Source organism: Aquila chrysaetos, chromosome 1 (genome assembly GCF_900496995.4).
Source record: "Aquila chrysaetos chrysaetos chromosome 1, bAquChr1.4, whole genome shotgun sequence".
Taxonomy (NCBI): Eukaryota; Metazoa; Chordata; class Aves; order Accipitriformes; family Accipitridae; genus Aquila; species Aquila chrysaetos.
The window spans coordinates 29,494,321-29,509,408 of record NC_044004.1 but is presented as its reverse complement, the minus strand read 5'-3'; the positions used below and the strand labels follow the sequence as shown (position 1 = coordinate 29,509,408).

The 15,088-nt window shown below is 39.6% G+C and overlaps 1 protein-coding gene across 9 annotated transcripts in view; it reads left to right on the top strand.

The window, feature by feature from the left end:
- Positions 1–12,978, top strand: part of TEC (tec protein tyrosine kinase) — a 52,895-nt gene extending 39,917 nt beyond the window's left edge. For 7 of the 9 annotated variants that reach the window (XM_030025920.2, XM_041123844.1, XM_030025930.2 and 4 more), the window contains 12 exons: positions 389–570; positions 1,505–1,570; positions 3,326–3,380; positions 3,543–3,622; positions 4,113–4,246; positions 5,463–5,537; positions 6,339–6,510; positions 6,676–6,892; positions 7,441–7,505; positions 8,614–8,732; positions 9,084–9,241; positions 11,856–12,978. In XM_030025920.2, coding sequence (XP_029881780.1) covers positions 389–570; positions 1,505–1,570; positions 3,326–3,380; positions 3,543–3,622; positions 4,113–4,246; positions 5,463–5,537; positions 6,339–6,510; positions 6,676–6,892; positions 7,441–7,505; positions 8,614–8,732; positions 9,084–9,241; positions 11,856–11,933 — 1,401 coding nt within the window. In that variant the 3' untranslated portion in view covers positions 11,934–12,978. Of the gene's footprint in view, positions 1–388; positions 571–1,504; positions 1,571–3,325; positions 3,381–3,542; positions 3,623–4,112; positions 4,247–5,462; positions 5,538–6,338; positions 6,511–6,675; positions 6,893–7,440; positions 7,506–8,613; positions 8,733–9,083; positions 9,242–10,972; positions 11,100–11,189 lie in introns of all 9 variants that reach the window. The other 2 variants (XR_005932500.1, XR_005932501.1) reach the window with 2 other exon arrangements.
- The last annotated feature ends 2,110 nt before the right edge of the window (positions 12,979–15,088 follow it).

The following is a 15,088-nucleotide window of genomic DNA, read 5'->3' as shown; positions in this document are numbered from 1 at the left end:
ATCCTGGAGCAAAGGTCTATTTCCATAGGCATCACGCTCTATCTCAGGATGGAAAAAATCCCATTGAAATTTAGCTGCACCTATTAGCTGTATCTGTACTGGTGGTGGGAGAGGTGGTCGAAAAGCAAACGCCAGCCAGCGTTGCCCTTTACTGGCAGCTGTGGGGCTGCAGCGCGAGGCAGCCCCATGGGTAGCACCCAGGTGATCATCTGCCCATCACCCCAGCTGCCTTCCCAGGCCACCACAGCTCACTCCTGGGGCAACCTGGAACTAGCCCAGCTTTTGGCCTCTGGGATGCTCGGCTAGTTTGCACTGGTGTGATGGTAAGGGTGGATGGGGTGGAATAATGGAGCAGAGCGGGATGATAATCATGTTGGGTCGTTTTCAGCGAAGGCCTCCGCCACCTGTTCCTCCAGTTGAAGAAAATGGCAACGAAGAGGAGGAGATGGTGGTAGCAATGTATGATTTTGAGCCTACAGAACATCATGATTTAAGATTAGAGAAAGGTGAAGAATATACGGTGATTGAGAAGAACGACATTCACTGGTGGAAGGCGAGAGACAAATATGGGTAAACATGAGTTCCTTATTTTTCATTATAAAGTTCATAAGGCTATTTCCATGTTGTAGTAGTTCATATTGACTGTGTGTCAACAAATAACTGTATTAGACCCCACTTTGCACCCCAGCCCTGAAACCTCATCCATACCTTTATTCCCACATAGAAACCAATTTTTAAAAGTGCGGTTCTTAATAAATTCTGGGGCCTGAGTGCAAACGCTGTTGCAGAACTGGAAGCTTTTCCAGTTATATTTCTTGTCAGACTTTATGGTTTCCCAATTAAAGCATCAGCCAGGCTGCAAAGCCTTGCTGGACTGGTACAGTACTCCCGCTTCCCTGGGGAATGGCTCATTAGGGAGCAATATGGTTAACACTCAGCTCAGCAGGCTCTGACTTCCAGACTTGAATAAGCATCATCTTATTTAATAGCTAGATCATTAGGGGCAATCTTTGAATGAGTTGAGAGAGAGTTGCACTGAGATGCCTTAATGACTACAACTTTACATTCCCTGGATTAAAACTTTTCCCTGTGGTTTTAAAGGTCAAAGCTTCCATACTTCAATATTTATCAGGTCCCTGTCACAGTATGTTAGGGGTAATGATGAGTTATCAGGCCGTGGCAGGCTCCATATGTATTTCCAGTGACTGACTGGGACCTCCAAGCGCCGAAGTGACAGAGCAGCAGAGGGTTATGCTTCTTCACCCCTTCTGCTGGTTTTCTTGGACACTTTTGCTGCCTGTATCACTTCTCTAGGTGCAGTGAAAGTTAATATGGAAATGTTGACGTGGAAAATTAGTTTCTGTATAATCAGCAGTTGAGTGTGTGGGTCAGTAATAAATAAATGACAGCAAGGGACCTCTGGTGATTAGCAGAATGAAACGGTGTCTTCTAGGCGTGCAATTTTACATGTTTTCACTCAGATGATATATTATGTATTTTTTAGAAAACAAGGATATATTCCAAGCAACTATGTAACAGGAAAGAAGTCCAACAACCTTGATCAATATGAGTAAGTGTGAATATCTGAATTACAATCTGGAAGACCAGAAAATGAAACCTATGCTTTAAGAACAACAATGTATTTTTAAAGTTTTGAAAGCAATTACTTCACATAGGATAGCATTGATCTGAGAGATGAAACTTAAATATTTGAAATAGGCATATATTTGTTCTGATTCTCCTCACTGATTTTGCTGTGATTTGTAATGTAGAGTCAAGTCAGTGAGATGGCCATCAGGCATGTAGTTTTTAGGCTATTACTATTAAAGCAAAAAACCCCTCCCAATTCTCTGATGGACAAGGGGAAACTTTAAAGGAAAATTACCTATTATAAGTGTGCTGAATTGGGGTTTTTTTAATATTAGAGTGACCTATCTATCCAAAGTGTGTGGCAGTGAGATAGTAGAGTACAAAATAGTGGAAATAATTCAAAGTAAACAACAGAACAGAGATTTTGGAAAGCAGCTCTAAGTTTCAAGAGAATATATCACTCAGTGCATTTTAAGTCTCAGTGTATGCATATAACTTATCAGCTGTAAAAGCTTTTTCCAGTTGATGTTTAATTATGGAGTATTTATTTAAGAACATCAGGATAATGTTTAACACTGTAGTCTCCAAGCCTGTTGTTCTTGATATTCAAATGTCACTACAGCATAAACCGTTGTGCCTGAGAACTTAGGATATATCTCATGACTTTCAGATAAAATGGAGCTGTAAGGAAATAATTAAAGCCAGTTTACAAAACCATATTACTAGCTCCAAAACTACTCTCAGCCACGTATGGCTCCTACTGCTGTGTTTTGACAGAAGGTCAAATTTCTTCTGGGACTTTTCCCTCAGTTTTACAAGAGGGATTTACTTGTTCTTTGTTGCTTTCTCATCTTTGAGGCTCTTGTTAAGAGCCCTGCCCTGCTCTGGGCTGGGCTGTGGGGCTGGCAGAAAGGGAAGGAAGGAACTGGGCTGCCTTATCTGGTCCAGCCACTTTGTGCCTTACCACCTTGGGGCTATAATTCTGAGTCACTGCACAGTCCAGGGAGGATTACTCCAGGTCATCTACCAACTGCAAGAAACCACTATCTCTGGTACAGCAGAACTTGATCAGAGGCTGCTGTGCCACTTTCTTGCTTGGTTACCGCTGTGACAGCATAGCTCAAAATGATCGCACCATGCCATTTGCGAGCTGCCTGTTTTTCCTTTTTATGTTATTTGCTGCAGCTGGCTGAAATGTCAGTACTTCTGTGGCTGCTTTAACCTGCCCATGCAGCACCGAGCCTTGGGGATGTGCAACTGTGACATTTAATTCACTTTCAAGCTCCTCTTTGGTAGGTGGGTCCTCCCTGGAAAATCAGAACCGTGAAGTTATTGAACGAAACAGCGGTCTAGCAGGCAGCTCCGCAGGTGGCTCGACCGGTGTGTGGGCAGCTGCTTCCCTGGGGCTGCCAGCCTGCCCTCGGGCTGCCGTTCAGAGCAACTACTGCCATCAGCCTGCATGTCTTTGAGAAGTGTTTTTGCCACAAAATTAGTTCAGTTACCTGCACTTTATTGGCTTCTGTGGGGTCTCGCTGGATGTTTTTTTCCAGGGCATTTTTTATGGGAGAATGGCACAATGTAATAGGGACTGATTTTTGTACATTAACAAAGGTTCAGTCCTTGACCTTCGCTTACCATAAAACTATTGAATCTGTAGCTTTGTAATACTTTGTTTTAAGCATTTTATGTAATCATGCACCTTGGAGAAGTTTTGGTTACTGATGTCGTGTTGCAGGTGGTACAGCAGAAACCTGAACAGAAGCAAGGCAGAGCAGCTCCTCAGAAATGAGGTGAGCACAGCAGCCTTACAGTATTAACCGTAAAATTAGCGTCAAGTAGCTTCTTTTATTAAAGTGAAGGCTTATTTTGGTACGTGCAAATCACAGAATGAGTAGAAGAGACGTGTAGTTTAAAACCGCTTGTACAAAACTGTCGATGTGCTTGCATTTTAGGATAAAGAAGGTGGTTTTGTGGTGAGAGACTCAAGTCAGCCTGGCCTGTATACAGTTTCCCTTTATACAAAATTTGGAGGGTGAGTTTCTGTGGCTGCTCTGCACACCTTGTCTTGTCCAAATCCATGGCCTGCAGGAAACCCCAGGAGAGAGCTCAATAAAGCAATGAGGGCTGCTGTGATAAAAAAGATGGGTGACTAAAATGAGCTTCTTGACTCCATGGTTAGGTCATGTTTGGTTTAATCCAGTGTAGACCTGAACTACCCAAAGGAGGAGGTCTTGCTCTCCCACCCCGCTTGGTCTCTTCCCTCCTGCCAGCCCAAGTGTCTCGCTGGGCTGAAAATTAACCTTTTGTGGGTTTATCTTCAACTTGGTCTGAGCACTGAGATGACGGTGAGTCACCAGCCCTTGGGATCTTTGATATTCAAGCTGTTCCTGAAACGTGTGACAGTGGGCACCCATGCTGGCCCTTTCGGTTTCCTTTTCCTAGTCAATGTGATCCTCTTAAAAAATTCACAACAAATGAAGTTGTATTATTACTAATTGTTATTATTGTTATTATTTTTCCAGAGAAGGTTCATCAGGAATAAGACACTACCATATAAAAGAAACAGTGACGTCACCGAAGCAGTACTACCTCGCAGAAAAACATCTCTTCAACTCCATTCCAGAAATAATTGAGTATCATAAACATAACGCAGCAGGTAGATGAATTGGATTTTTCCTGTTGCTTAGGGTTGATTTGAAAAGGAGTGTGAGGTGGTTTTAGGGCTTTTTATGAAGGTTTTTAGGTTTTTATAGATCCTTCTTTCTTAGGGAAGTCATGAGATACTGCATGTTGCATTTTTCCAATATAGACAATAATTTGAAAAGTTTTATGTAAAAATAAATAAATAAAAAGTAATGCTACTGTCCCCAGAGTAGCAGAAGAACAGCTGTATTGAGTCAGGAAAAATCTTTCTTTCAGCTCCACATTGTGTCTCCAACAGCTGCCTGTAACCCACAGCAGATGGATAGGGATGGTACTTCCCCAGAGTATTCCCAGGCACTAGCTTATTTTACCTGCAGGTCACCACCACTTAAAATGATCTTACCTTTCCATATAGCAAACAGATGAGGAGAATAGTAATGTGTTCTTCAGGAAATCCCTAAAGATGAGTCTTCAGATCTACAGCTGATGCTGGTGTCCTCCCACTGTATGACAGGATGGGGAGAATTCAGGAATCGGGTTCAAGGCACAGATACTAACGTAGTATATTTTTTCAAGTCAAGTCTGTGCATAAATTTCCCTCATGAGCTATATTTTCCAGATGTTTATATCAAGTTCAGTTGACCCAGCATTTCCTGATGATATTCTGGAAAATACGCTCCAAAAACATAAAGCTGCTTTTCATTTATTAGAACTGATTTTACTACTTATTTTTAATTGCTTCATTCCTTTTGTCATATCAAGTTCTGACAAGATTTTAGGAGAATATTCAGCTAGCATGCAGCATTTATTTTATTTATAAAAATATACATAAACTGAAACTGGTGGCATTTGTATGTGTGAAACAGAAATGATCAAAAGTAACATTGTGAGTTTTAGATAATCTTTCTGATCTGATTTATGAAAGGGGTCCTCAGTCTTTTTGGTGCCAGCATAACTGTAAAGCCCAAATATGTATGCATATATCTGTATCCATCTCTCGCCAGGAAAGAAGATGCAGCAAGTTAAATGCAGTGAGTGCTCCTGTGTACCTCTTGTAGGTACTTTTTATAGTCAACACAATGCAATAGCAGAAAATATGGTCAAAGCTGTATATAACGATAAGCTTATTGTTAATCAGTGTTGAAGTTTGCAGTGAACACGTGGCTGATTTGCTGCCTGGTGCTATTTCAGAAGTAAACTGTGTCTCTTGAATTATCATTGAACCTCAGGTCTCGTTACCAGGCTGCGTTACCCAGTGACCCCAAAGAAGACGACAGCACCAACGACAGCAGGATTCAGCTATGGTAATTGCGTGTTATCTACGCATATCTACGTCATCTACACGTACCTTTTCTAATGATTTTATGTATGTTAAGACGCTACAATATTTTCTAAAAATTTTGAAAGACCTAATTTTGTGCTGTGATTGGCTATAGTAACTTATGTGGGTCCAGGTTGTACCTCGGAGGCCCTTGCTCAGAGGATCAGCGTGCAAAGGCATCATGGCTGGTGGCAGGCATGTGGTGCCAAGGGCAGCAGTGAGGAGAGGCAGAATGTGTCACCGGTGCTTCAGGGGAATTCGGCATCTTCCTCCATGCTTTTGTGGACACCTTGAGCTCTGCCCGATTAAAGAGCTGTGCCTTTGGCTCCTTCATAAGCCTCCGGACTTCTGACTCAACCTTGGCCCTTTGATCTTTGTGGAGGGGTTACTTTTTTTTTTTTTTTACATTAATTTGGAATAACCTGTTTTAAGCATGGCACATCAGGTGATGTGAGCAGCTGTTACGTATTGGCACAACTTTCTATGATGACAGCTTGTTGAAATCAAGTCTGACAATATCAGTACGTAATTATTGGCCTCAAGAAGGTTTGAGTTTTGCCTTGTGTGTTGGTCAGGAGCTGCTTAAAGGTCATGTCTACCTAAAAGTGTGTTTGTTTTGTGAGGTATAGAAGTGTTCATTTTTCAAGGTAATTCTAAGAGGTTTTCTCCCTAAATTCCCTAATTTGCTAGTAATCCAGTTTCCCTTTCCTCTTCCTTATCACCTGCCAGTTCAGTAGGTTCCTTAATACAGGAGTCACGGGCTGTCATTTGTTTTGTTTTATAGAGAAATGGGAAATTAATCCCTCGGAACTGACATTCATGAGAGAACTGGGGAGTGGTCTGTTTGGTGTAGTGCGCCTTGGGAAATGGAGGGCGCAGTATAAAGTGGCCATCAAGGCAATTCGGGAAGGTGCAATGTATGAAGAGGATTTCATTGAAGAAGCTAAAGTAATGATGTGAGTTGTGTGCTTGGCACTCTTACTGGCAGTTCTAGGCCTCTGATGCCATATACTGATTATAAATAAAACATTTGGGGCAGGTGGTATTTTTTGCAGTTTTGTGGGTTGGAGAGCTAGCACTGGGCGGAGGAAGTAATAACGACACGATCTCAATCTTTTCAGGAAGCTAACACATCCTAAATTAGTTCAGCTGTATGGTGTGTGCACACAACAGAGACCTATTTACATCGTGACGGAGTTCATGGAGCATGGCTGCCTTCTCAATTACCTGAGACAAAAACGGGGAGTTTTGAGTAAAGACGTCCTGCTCACTATGTGCCAAGATGTATGTGAGGGAATGGAGTACCTGGAGAGAAACAGCTTTATCCACAGAGACCTGGTAACATCCCATTAGGCAATACACTCTTCTTAGAAGTTTTTATTTTTGAGCTTACTTATTCCTTTTTGATACAGCCTGTTTGTAAATGACTGCTTTTTGTTCTTGCAGAAAATTCTAAGTAGTTTAAGTTGGCTGTTTAGGTTCTAAGCAAGTCTTTAAAGCTGCGCCATCCAGAAAAGATGAGAGGTTTCTCTCTTCTGAGAAAATGGAATAAAATCTGAAATTTTTATAAAGAGTTGATAGCTATTTGCACTGAAATAATAGCTTATGTCTGTTCTTTACTGGTGCCATTTTCACCACTCATGAATCCCTCGAGATGATAATTTTTTTCTGGTGATTTTTTACAAAATAGTTTAGTTGTCAAAGCAGTACTATAGAGAGCAAATGCACATGTACTTTTTATTCCAGAGCATAATGAGAATACACCACTGAACTTTGTAAATAGGTGAACTTTCTATGCAATGAGGACAAAGTCCTCATTAGACCATTGTAATTTGTCTGCAAGAGACTGCAAGTTTTTCATCAAACTCTAACCATTCGCTTTGCAGGCTGCCAGGAACTGCTTGGTGAGTGACTCAGGAGTGGTCAAAGTGTCGGATTTTGGAATGACAAGGTACAGCTGAGTGTGCAAACATACTTGTGGGGATTTGGGAAAATTCACCTAACCCTTGTACTTAGCCATAAGGCAACACATGCCCAGCAAAATACAGGCAAAAATTATCTTTTTTGACCTCTCTAGGGAACATCGTATGGTTCATTTTTTTTTCCAGTGCCTTTAAAGCTTGTTCGTTCTATGGTCTTGTGTGGATTTCCTTACTCATTTTAATTCTGGAAAATCAAAACTAGGCAGTTTATTCTCTAGAGAGGTAAGTGTGTCTAGCACTTACTGTGAGAGGACTGGCTTTAAACTGACTCTGTGGTCTGACTGGTCTTCTACTAGCAACTTTCTGTAGCATCTGTGAAAATCTTGCAAATTTTAATCTTGTAGTGACGCAGGGGGGCACATTAGAGCTTGTGTCTCAGACAGCAGATCTCATGCTGCAGAGATAATAGTTGTTAATCTGTATTTTGGTAAATAGAAAGAGGCTGTTCAGTGAGTTTGGAATCCTCTTGGGGTAGGTGGTTCAGAGTTGCATCTCGCTAGCCTAAGTGCTGAGAGGTGCTGAGACCTGGAGAGGGGTTAATTTCCTGCCCTTGTTAGCAATTTTAGCAACCCACGGGTGCTGCATCAGGTGGGTGACGTGTGGGTGAGGCAGGGAGTGGGGAGCAGCGCTTGTAAGGGAGGTCTTAAAGCACTGTGGTTTGACCATGCTCTTCTTGGCTTTTGCCACCTTTCTGTGCTACTGAGCTTGCATGTCCCCTGACATCTGAATTCAGACTGGCTGGTGAGAAACAGAGCAAGAAATCTATGCTTTTGCATCATTTTCTTTTGTAATACAGACATTTAACTCGCGGGTGGCCTAGACCTGTGTTGTATAGCTAACAATCACAAGAGAAGACTCTGAGGTAGTCAGAAAAATGAACTGAGTCTTGACTGAAACCTTAGTACTCCCCCAGAGAAGCTATTTTTATCATGTGATGCTAACAATCATGGCCATTAGGTGGCAATATGAGCTTCTAATATTCAAATCCAAATCTAAATTATGATTTGCAGGCTTGGAGGCTGACTGAAGGTTATCATGTTTTTTCTTTTTTTTTTTCTTTCTTTTTTTTTTTTTTAGGTATGTCCTTGATGATCAATACACAAGCTCCTCAGGGGCTAAATTCCCAGTGAAATGGTGCCCCCCTGAAGTTTTTAATTATAGCCGATTCAGCAGCAAGTCAGATGTCTGGTCCTTTGGTAAGACATTCGTCATTGAAAGAAAGCACTATTTTTACATTTTATCGATAGCAGTTAAGCTCCAGTTATTGGGAAGGATTCAGACATATGAGAAGATCTGAGAAGAAGCTCAGAGAAACCATTTGCCATGGTTTTATGCTTGCATAAAGTTCCACAGAGACCTTTAGAGCTGTTATTTATTAAAACCTATGCTACTAGAATAAGATGTTTTCAGCAATGACAGATGTGAACACTTTTTAGAATATGGATCTCAAACTATTTATCTATCAGAAATCCTGAGCCCAGGGCTCAAAATAAACATATATTATTAAGAAATTATTCGCTTATTTTCTTAATCTTTTTTTTTTTAAGGTGTTTTAATGTGGGAAGTATTTACGGAAGGAAAAATGCCCTTTGAAAAAAGCTCCAACTATGAAGTGGTAACAATGGTTAGCCAAGGACATCGTTTGTATCGGCCCAAACTAGCCTGCAAGCAGGTGTATGAAACAATGATGATGTGCTGGCAGGAGGTATATACTTTTTTATTTTTTTGTCTTTGAATTGAAAAAAAGGTCAATCTAGCAACAGCAATTAATGTCTCTTGCAGCATTCTGACTGTATCCAGCTGTCTCAGCTATTCAGCTGAGTGTTTATTACTAAAGCAAAGATCTCCCCCTGGTTTGCAACTGAACTAGAGCTGTGATAAGAAAAACCACCGAGGAAATTTCAATGAAATAGACAGACTGTCAGATTCAGTATGCAAAGGCATTTAGTAACAAAATAAAATAATTGGTAAATCTGTGCTGGTCATAATTATATCTGCATACAAATACTGCTAGCAAAAAAAATTCAGTCGGAACAGCCCAGAGGTGGACAATCTGATTTTATATTGCCTCAGTTTATTAATCATTACAGAAACATGCCAGAATGACTGAAAATATTTTTAAAGGAATGCTTTATTACCTGATTATAAGTTATATAGGAAATATAGATTAACTTGCAGTTGAATCTAAATACAAATCCCAAGGTTTATAAAGAAAGATAAAAATACATGGTACTATTAATCCTCCTAACCCAGAAAGATACTGACTGTACAATTTTCACAGAGATCAAAGGGGCAGTGTCGTGGTTTAACCCCAGCCAGCAACTAAGCACCACACAGCCGCTCACTCACTTCCCCCCCACCCAGTGGGATGGCGGAGAAAATCGGGAAAAGAAGTAAAACTCCTGGGTTGAGATAAGAACGGTTTAATAGAACAGAAAAGAAGAAACTAATAATGATAATGATAACACTAATAAAATGACAACAGTAATAATTAAAGGATTGGAATATACAAGTGATGCACAATGCAACTGCTCACCACCCACTGACCGATGCCCAGTTAGTCCCTGAGTCGTGATCCCCCTGCCCCCCACTCCCCCCAGTTCCTATACTAGATGTGGTGTCCCATGGTATGGAATACCCCGTTGGCCACTTTGGGTCAGCTGCCCTGGCTGTGTCCTGTGCCAACTTCTTGTGCCCCTCCAGCTTTCTCGCTGGCTGGGCATGAGAAGCTGAAAAATCCTTGACTTTAGACTAAACATTACTTAGCAACAACTGAAAACATCAGTGTATTACCAACATTCTTCTCATACCAAACTCAAAACATAGCACTATACCAGCTACTAGGAAGACAATTAACTCTATCCCAGCTGAAACCAGGACAGGCAGCAAACCCAAACTCAATACGATCAACTAAATCAGTATAAAACTGTTTTTGTAGTATTGAAGCGGAAAGTCTCTAAGAGGATAGGTGCATTTAATAGATGCCTCTAATTTTGAGAGAGCAATTGAGGAAACCAAGAATGGGAAGAGCTACATGATTTATTTCTCGTTAGTCTTTGCCACAGGGGGTGCTGGGAAAAAACCTCTCTTTTCCAGTAATAAAGATGACATACTGTCTGATGCTTGTCTTGGAGAAGGTGCTGGAACAGAGAGCAATTAGTCATCAAACCAACTGGTGGAGGTCTAAAACTTACAAACCAGTTGGTTTATGCAGTGGAAAAAACATCAGAAACAACAGTGCCCTGGAGGGCCACAGAATGACAAATAAGTCTGTAGTTCAAAAAAGCTATTCACAGGAGCTAGGAAACTACAGATCATTAAATTTTGTTTGTACTTGGTAACCTGCTTGAAATGGTCATTAAAATGGAATAATAAATTACCTGGAAGATAATAAGTTATTTGTTAATGCTCTTTGAATGTTAATATTTATTTATAGGACTTACATGAGCATCAATGAATTGATTAAAAATTTATTGATTTCATCAGGGGTTCTTAACTATAAAAATCTAAGCAGTCATCACATGGGAGAGAAAGAATCTTTGCAGATCACAAACAGGACACAAGTAAGGGCAAGATACTGTCAATCTGTCATAAAATATGATTAACTGTAGGTACCTCAGTCCTTGTTTAATAAATTTATTAATGATTTGTAGATGGAAGTGAATATTGAGGCTTCAAAATTCATCAGGTGATACAAATCTATGGAGGCTGATAAATGGAGGAAAAGTGCAAGTTAACCCAGACATTCAGAAGATGCTAAATTAACTGTGTCAGCAAGGTCAGCAAAGAGACTATCTCAGTTTATTGCTGTAATTAAAAAAAAACAAACAGGATGTTATGACACATAAGGATCTCTATGGAGAACAGAGTAGATAAAGGAGGCCGTTGTGTAAGTCTGATGCAGTCTCATTTCAGAGTCCAAAAAATAAAGTAGAAGTAAAAGAGGTTTCAGAGAATGACACTCAAAATTCTTAGTAGCATGAACAACTTGCGTAAAGAAAGATTGGAGCAATTCTTTGGGAGAGGTGGGAATGGGGAAGAAAAATGAAGAAGTGTAGCACTATGCAAAATAATGAATTATTATGAAGAGTGTAGTCCAGCAACACCTATTTATGCTTTTTCAAAGTGTAGGGAAAAAAAAAAGGTGACGCTTACTGAGATGAAGCAACACATTCAAAATTCACACAATGAAATATTTTTGCATGTCACAGCTAATGAAATGGTAGATTTATAGCCACAAAATGATATCAAGACTAATAATTTATCAAAATCAACTTTACTGCTTTCTGATCACAGCTGTGCATGCTTCTTATTTTTAGAAACCAGAGGGACGCCCGACTTTTGAAGACTTGCTTCACAAAATCATTGATATTGCAGAGGGTGAAGATGCTTTCTGAAAAAAAGACAACAGCAACACAAGTACAGAAAAGAAGCCACTTTCCAGAGATGTGGCTTCACCATTTCTTTTAAAAGGCTTGATCCTGTAAGCTGCTGGATGCTGCTAAACAGCATGGGGAACCTGTAACATCTGATCCACTCCAGCACAGAGTTTTACATAATGTTGGGAAATGAGCACAGTATCTTCAGCAATGCTAGCAGTCTCTATGTTTTCTCTGAAAAGTCAGCATTGCATAGCTGGCAAGTTGAGCTCTTTATGGAGGAAGAGAGAGAATGTAGGCAAAGCCCAGGAGCCTAATTTGCATTTAGTGGGATGCATTCATGTACATACAGTCCACGTTTGTGTTTCTCTTTACACAGGCAGTAGTATTAGTAGTGATTTGCATGCTTAAGAGTTGAAGGTGTCTATAAATGGCTATTTACTGACATTGAGATGTTCCCAGAGATTCTCCAGAAACATTATTTTTCTTGGTTGATGGGTGTTTTATGACACATCAAGAGCACAAAACATGCCTCTCATTTGCACATATTAAGTAGGTTGTTAACAGCACAGTCCTCAATTTAGTGTAACACTCAAAAAGCTTTGCTTCAGAACTGAGCTGTGATATGCCCCAAGCCATTCTAGGTTGTTGGGTCAACCAGAGACCTCCCACAGTTAGTCTTGAAGTTACTTGTGAAAAATAAGTCCAAGATTCAGCACAACTGGCTGTCAGTGTACAATAGTACCTTGTTTTGGATTAATTATAAAATAATTTATATGCTGTATGTATTGTAAATATATAAATTCCATGCATTTATTTATATAAAGTGTGTTTTCTTCTTGAAATTTTCAAGCACAGGTTTGTCCTACCTTCACTTACATACACAACTCGATACATGGGGTTGTAAATGAAAGAAAGTAAACTCTCAAGAGTGTTTAAGGAGGGCTCGTCTTTCTGACTGTCATCTGTACGTACAGTGATCTAACCTTTCTGTTCTTAACAGAAAATGTCATACTACACGTGTATGTAAATAAACTGAATGTTAACTATTGTTTGGAACCAACTAATATGTTGCCAATAATTTACTGTCAGTGCATCATAAGCCAAACTTCTTGTTCATGTGAATATGGTGGTGGTATAGTCCGTGTGTGTGTATATCTGTGTGTATACATACTCTATACTAAATATATATAGTTGTATGAATATATATTTAAATGAATTTGGACATGATGAAATGTTCAGTGCAGAAATGCCTGAACTCTCTTTAGAAGTTACATGCCCTGTCCCCTCTGCTAGAGGCTAATGTCTCCACAGCCTTGCTGAAGCCTGTTTCAACGAATCTAACTTTGTACCAGTGGATATGAGGAGTATTTGCACTTCAGTTTTGCTGTAGCCACCTCCTGAGTAACTCTATTACATGTTTTCTTTTTCTTTTGTTACTTGTGCTCTTGTGCCATGTATAATAGAAAATAGATTGCACAAAACCTTTTTTTAAATTTTTTTTGCAAGCAGGCAGAGAGGAGTATGGTGAAGTTTATTTCAAATCAAATTATTAAAGGTAACTATAGTTAGCTTAATACATTCCATCATTGTTGCATTTGAGTATTTCTGTAATCAATTTTGGAGATGCTTAGATCCCTGCTCTGCTTTGTCTAAATGTTTATGTTCAAAAGGAGGAAGCCTCTTGTTTCTTGGAAGAAGTGCTTTCCTTTTCTCATGCTATTCCACTGAAGAGTTACAGGTTGAGAGAAAAGGCTTACATGGCTATTTCCTTTTTCTTCATGACAAAGTCTCAGAAAATTATCGCAACTATGCAAACCGACCTGTCAAAGTGTTGAGTCCAAACCAATCAGTACCAACAGCATATATTGTTAAAGGGGAAAATCTAGGGGTTTCTACCTGTAGTAGAAAAAGGAATGTGGAAGACCTAAGGTAAGCCAAGCTCATTTTTCCTTCCCGAACTGCTCTTTGCACCCCAGTTTCTCAGTGGAGACCCTGCAAAGTATGGCATTGCCAACACTTTCAACAATATATCATGAAGAATTCTACAGTAATAAGTAATGTTTCCCTTAAAACACAAATGAAGCATAGGAAAATCAGGATATTAATAGTTTCCAATTAACCTTAAGCCTGTTTCTTTACAATAATTAAATATTTATCATTAATTTGGATGATAAAACACACCGTAACTATGCGGACTTTTGGCAGCAGTTTCCTCAGCAGGGTAGGTGCTTTGAATTTGACCCCTTCACCTGCCTCTTCCCAGTATCTGAGGATAATTTCTCCATACCTGCTATTGGGTTTGATACTTACTTAGGATGTCAGGAACTGAGAGGCACCTAGTTTCTAGATGAATGCTTTTTTTTTTTTTTTTTTTAATTGAATGTAGCCTTAGATGGCTAATTTTGGAAAGGATCAGAACTGCTCTGGAGGCAGTTGTCTTGCTGGCTCTCCTGATGTCTTCAAAGGCAAGTTGAAATGTTGCACCATCATTTCTTCTAGATGAGATCACTCATCCTTAAGCAGCTTCAGTCCTTCTTCCCCTTGTTATTATAACTGAATTTTTTCAAATGTTGGGGTCAAAAATTCAGAAAAACAGAACCAAATGCTATGATTTACATCTGCTTTACTCTTTTCCTTTTTTTTTTTTTAAGAAATACTTAGCCCTACTGATTACAGTTTAGTAATTTTTTTCTGTAAAATGTGTGTTTGATACTAGAAAGCAGACTTTTTTTACTTTTTTTTTTTAAACAATAGTGAGATTAGGATCTAATCTGTTTGGGGCTTTTTTTTTTTTTTTTTTTAAAGGTAAGTAGGTGGGGTCAAGCAGCTTTTGTGGTTTGCCATGTTTCATATTAGAGTGAAGAGCTCAGCTAGGGCTCTTTTACTGGCGCAACTGATGAAGAGAGGTTTGCATTTTCATTTGAATATAAGCAGACAACCAGACATGATTCTTTCTACCTGTAAGTAAACTGGGCCGCATATTTTGATCTTGGAGTTTTGTTTTGTGCAGTAGTAGTGTATTTGGCAAATGAGCTATTTAAATATTGCCATAGAAATACCAACCAGCTTTCTCTTGCACTGCTGAGGTGATCTCTGTTCAGACTGCTTGTCTTGACTTTCAAAATTACTGCACAAATACGAATCCATTGTATGATGGATTCAGCAAAGTA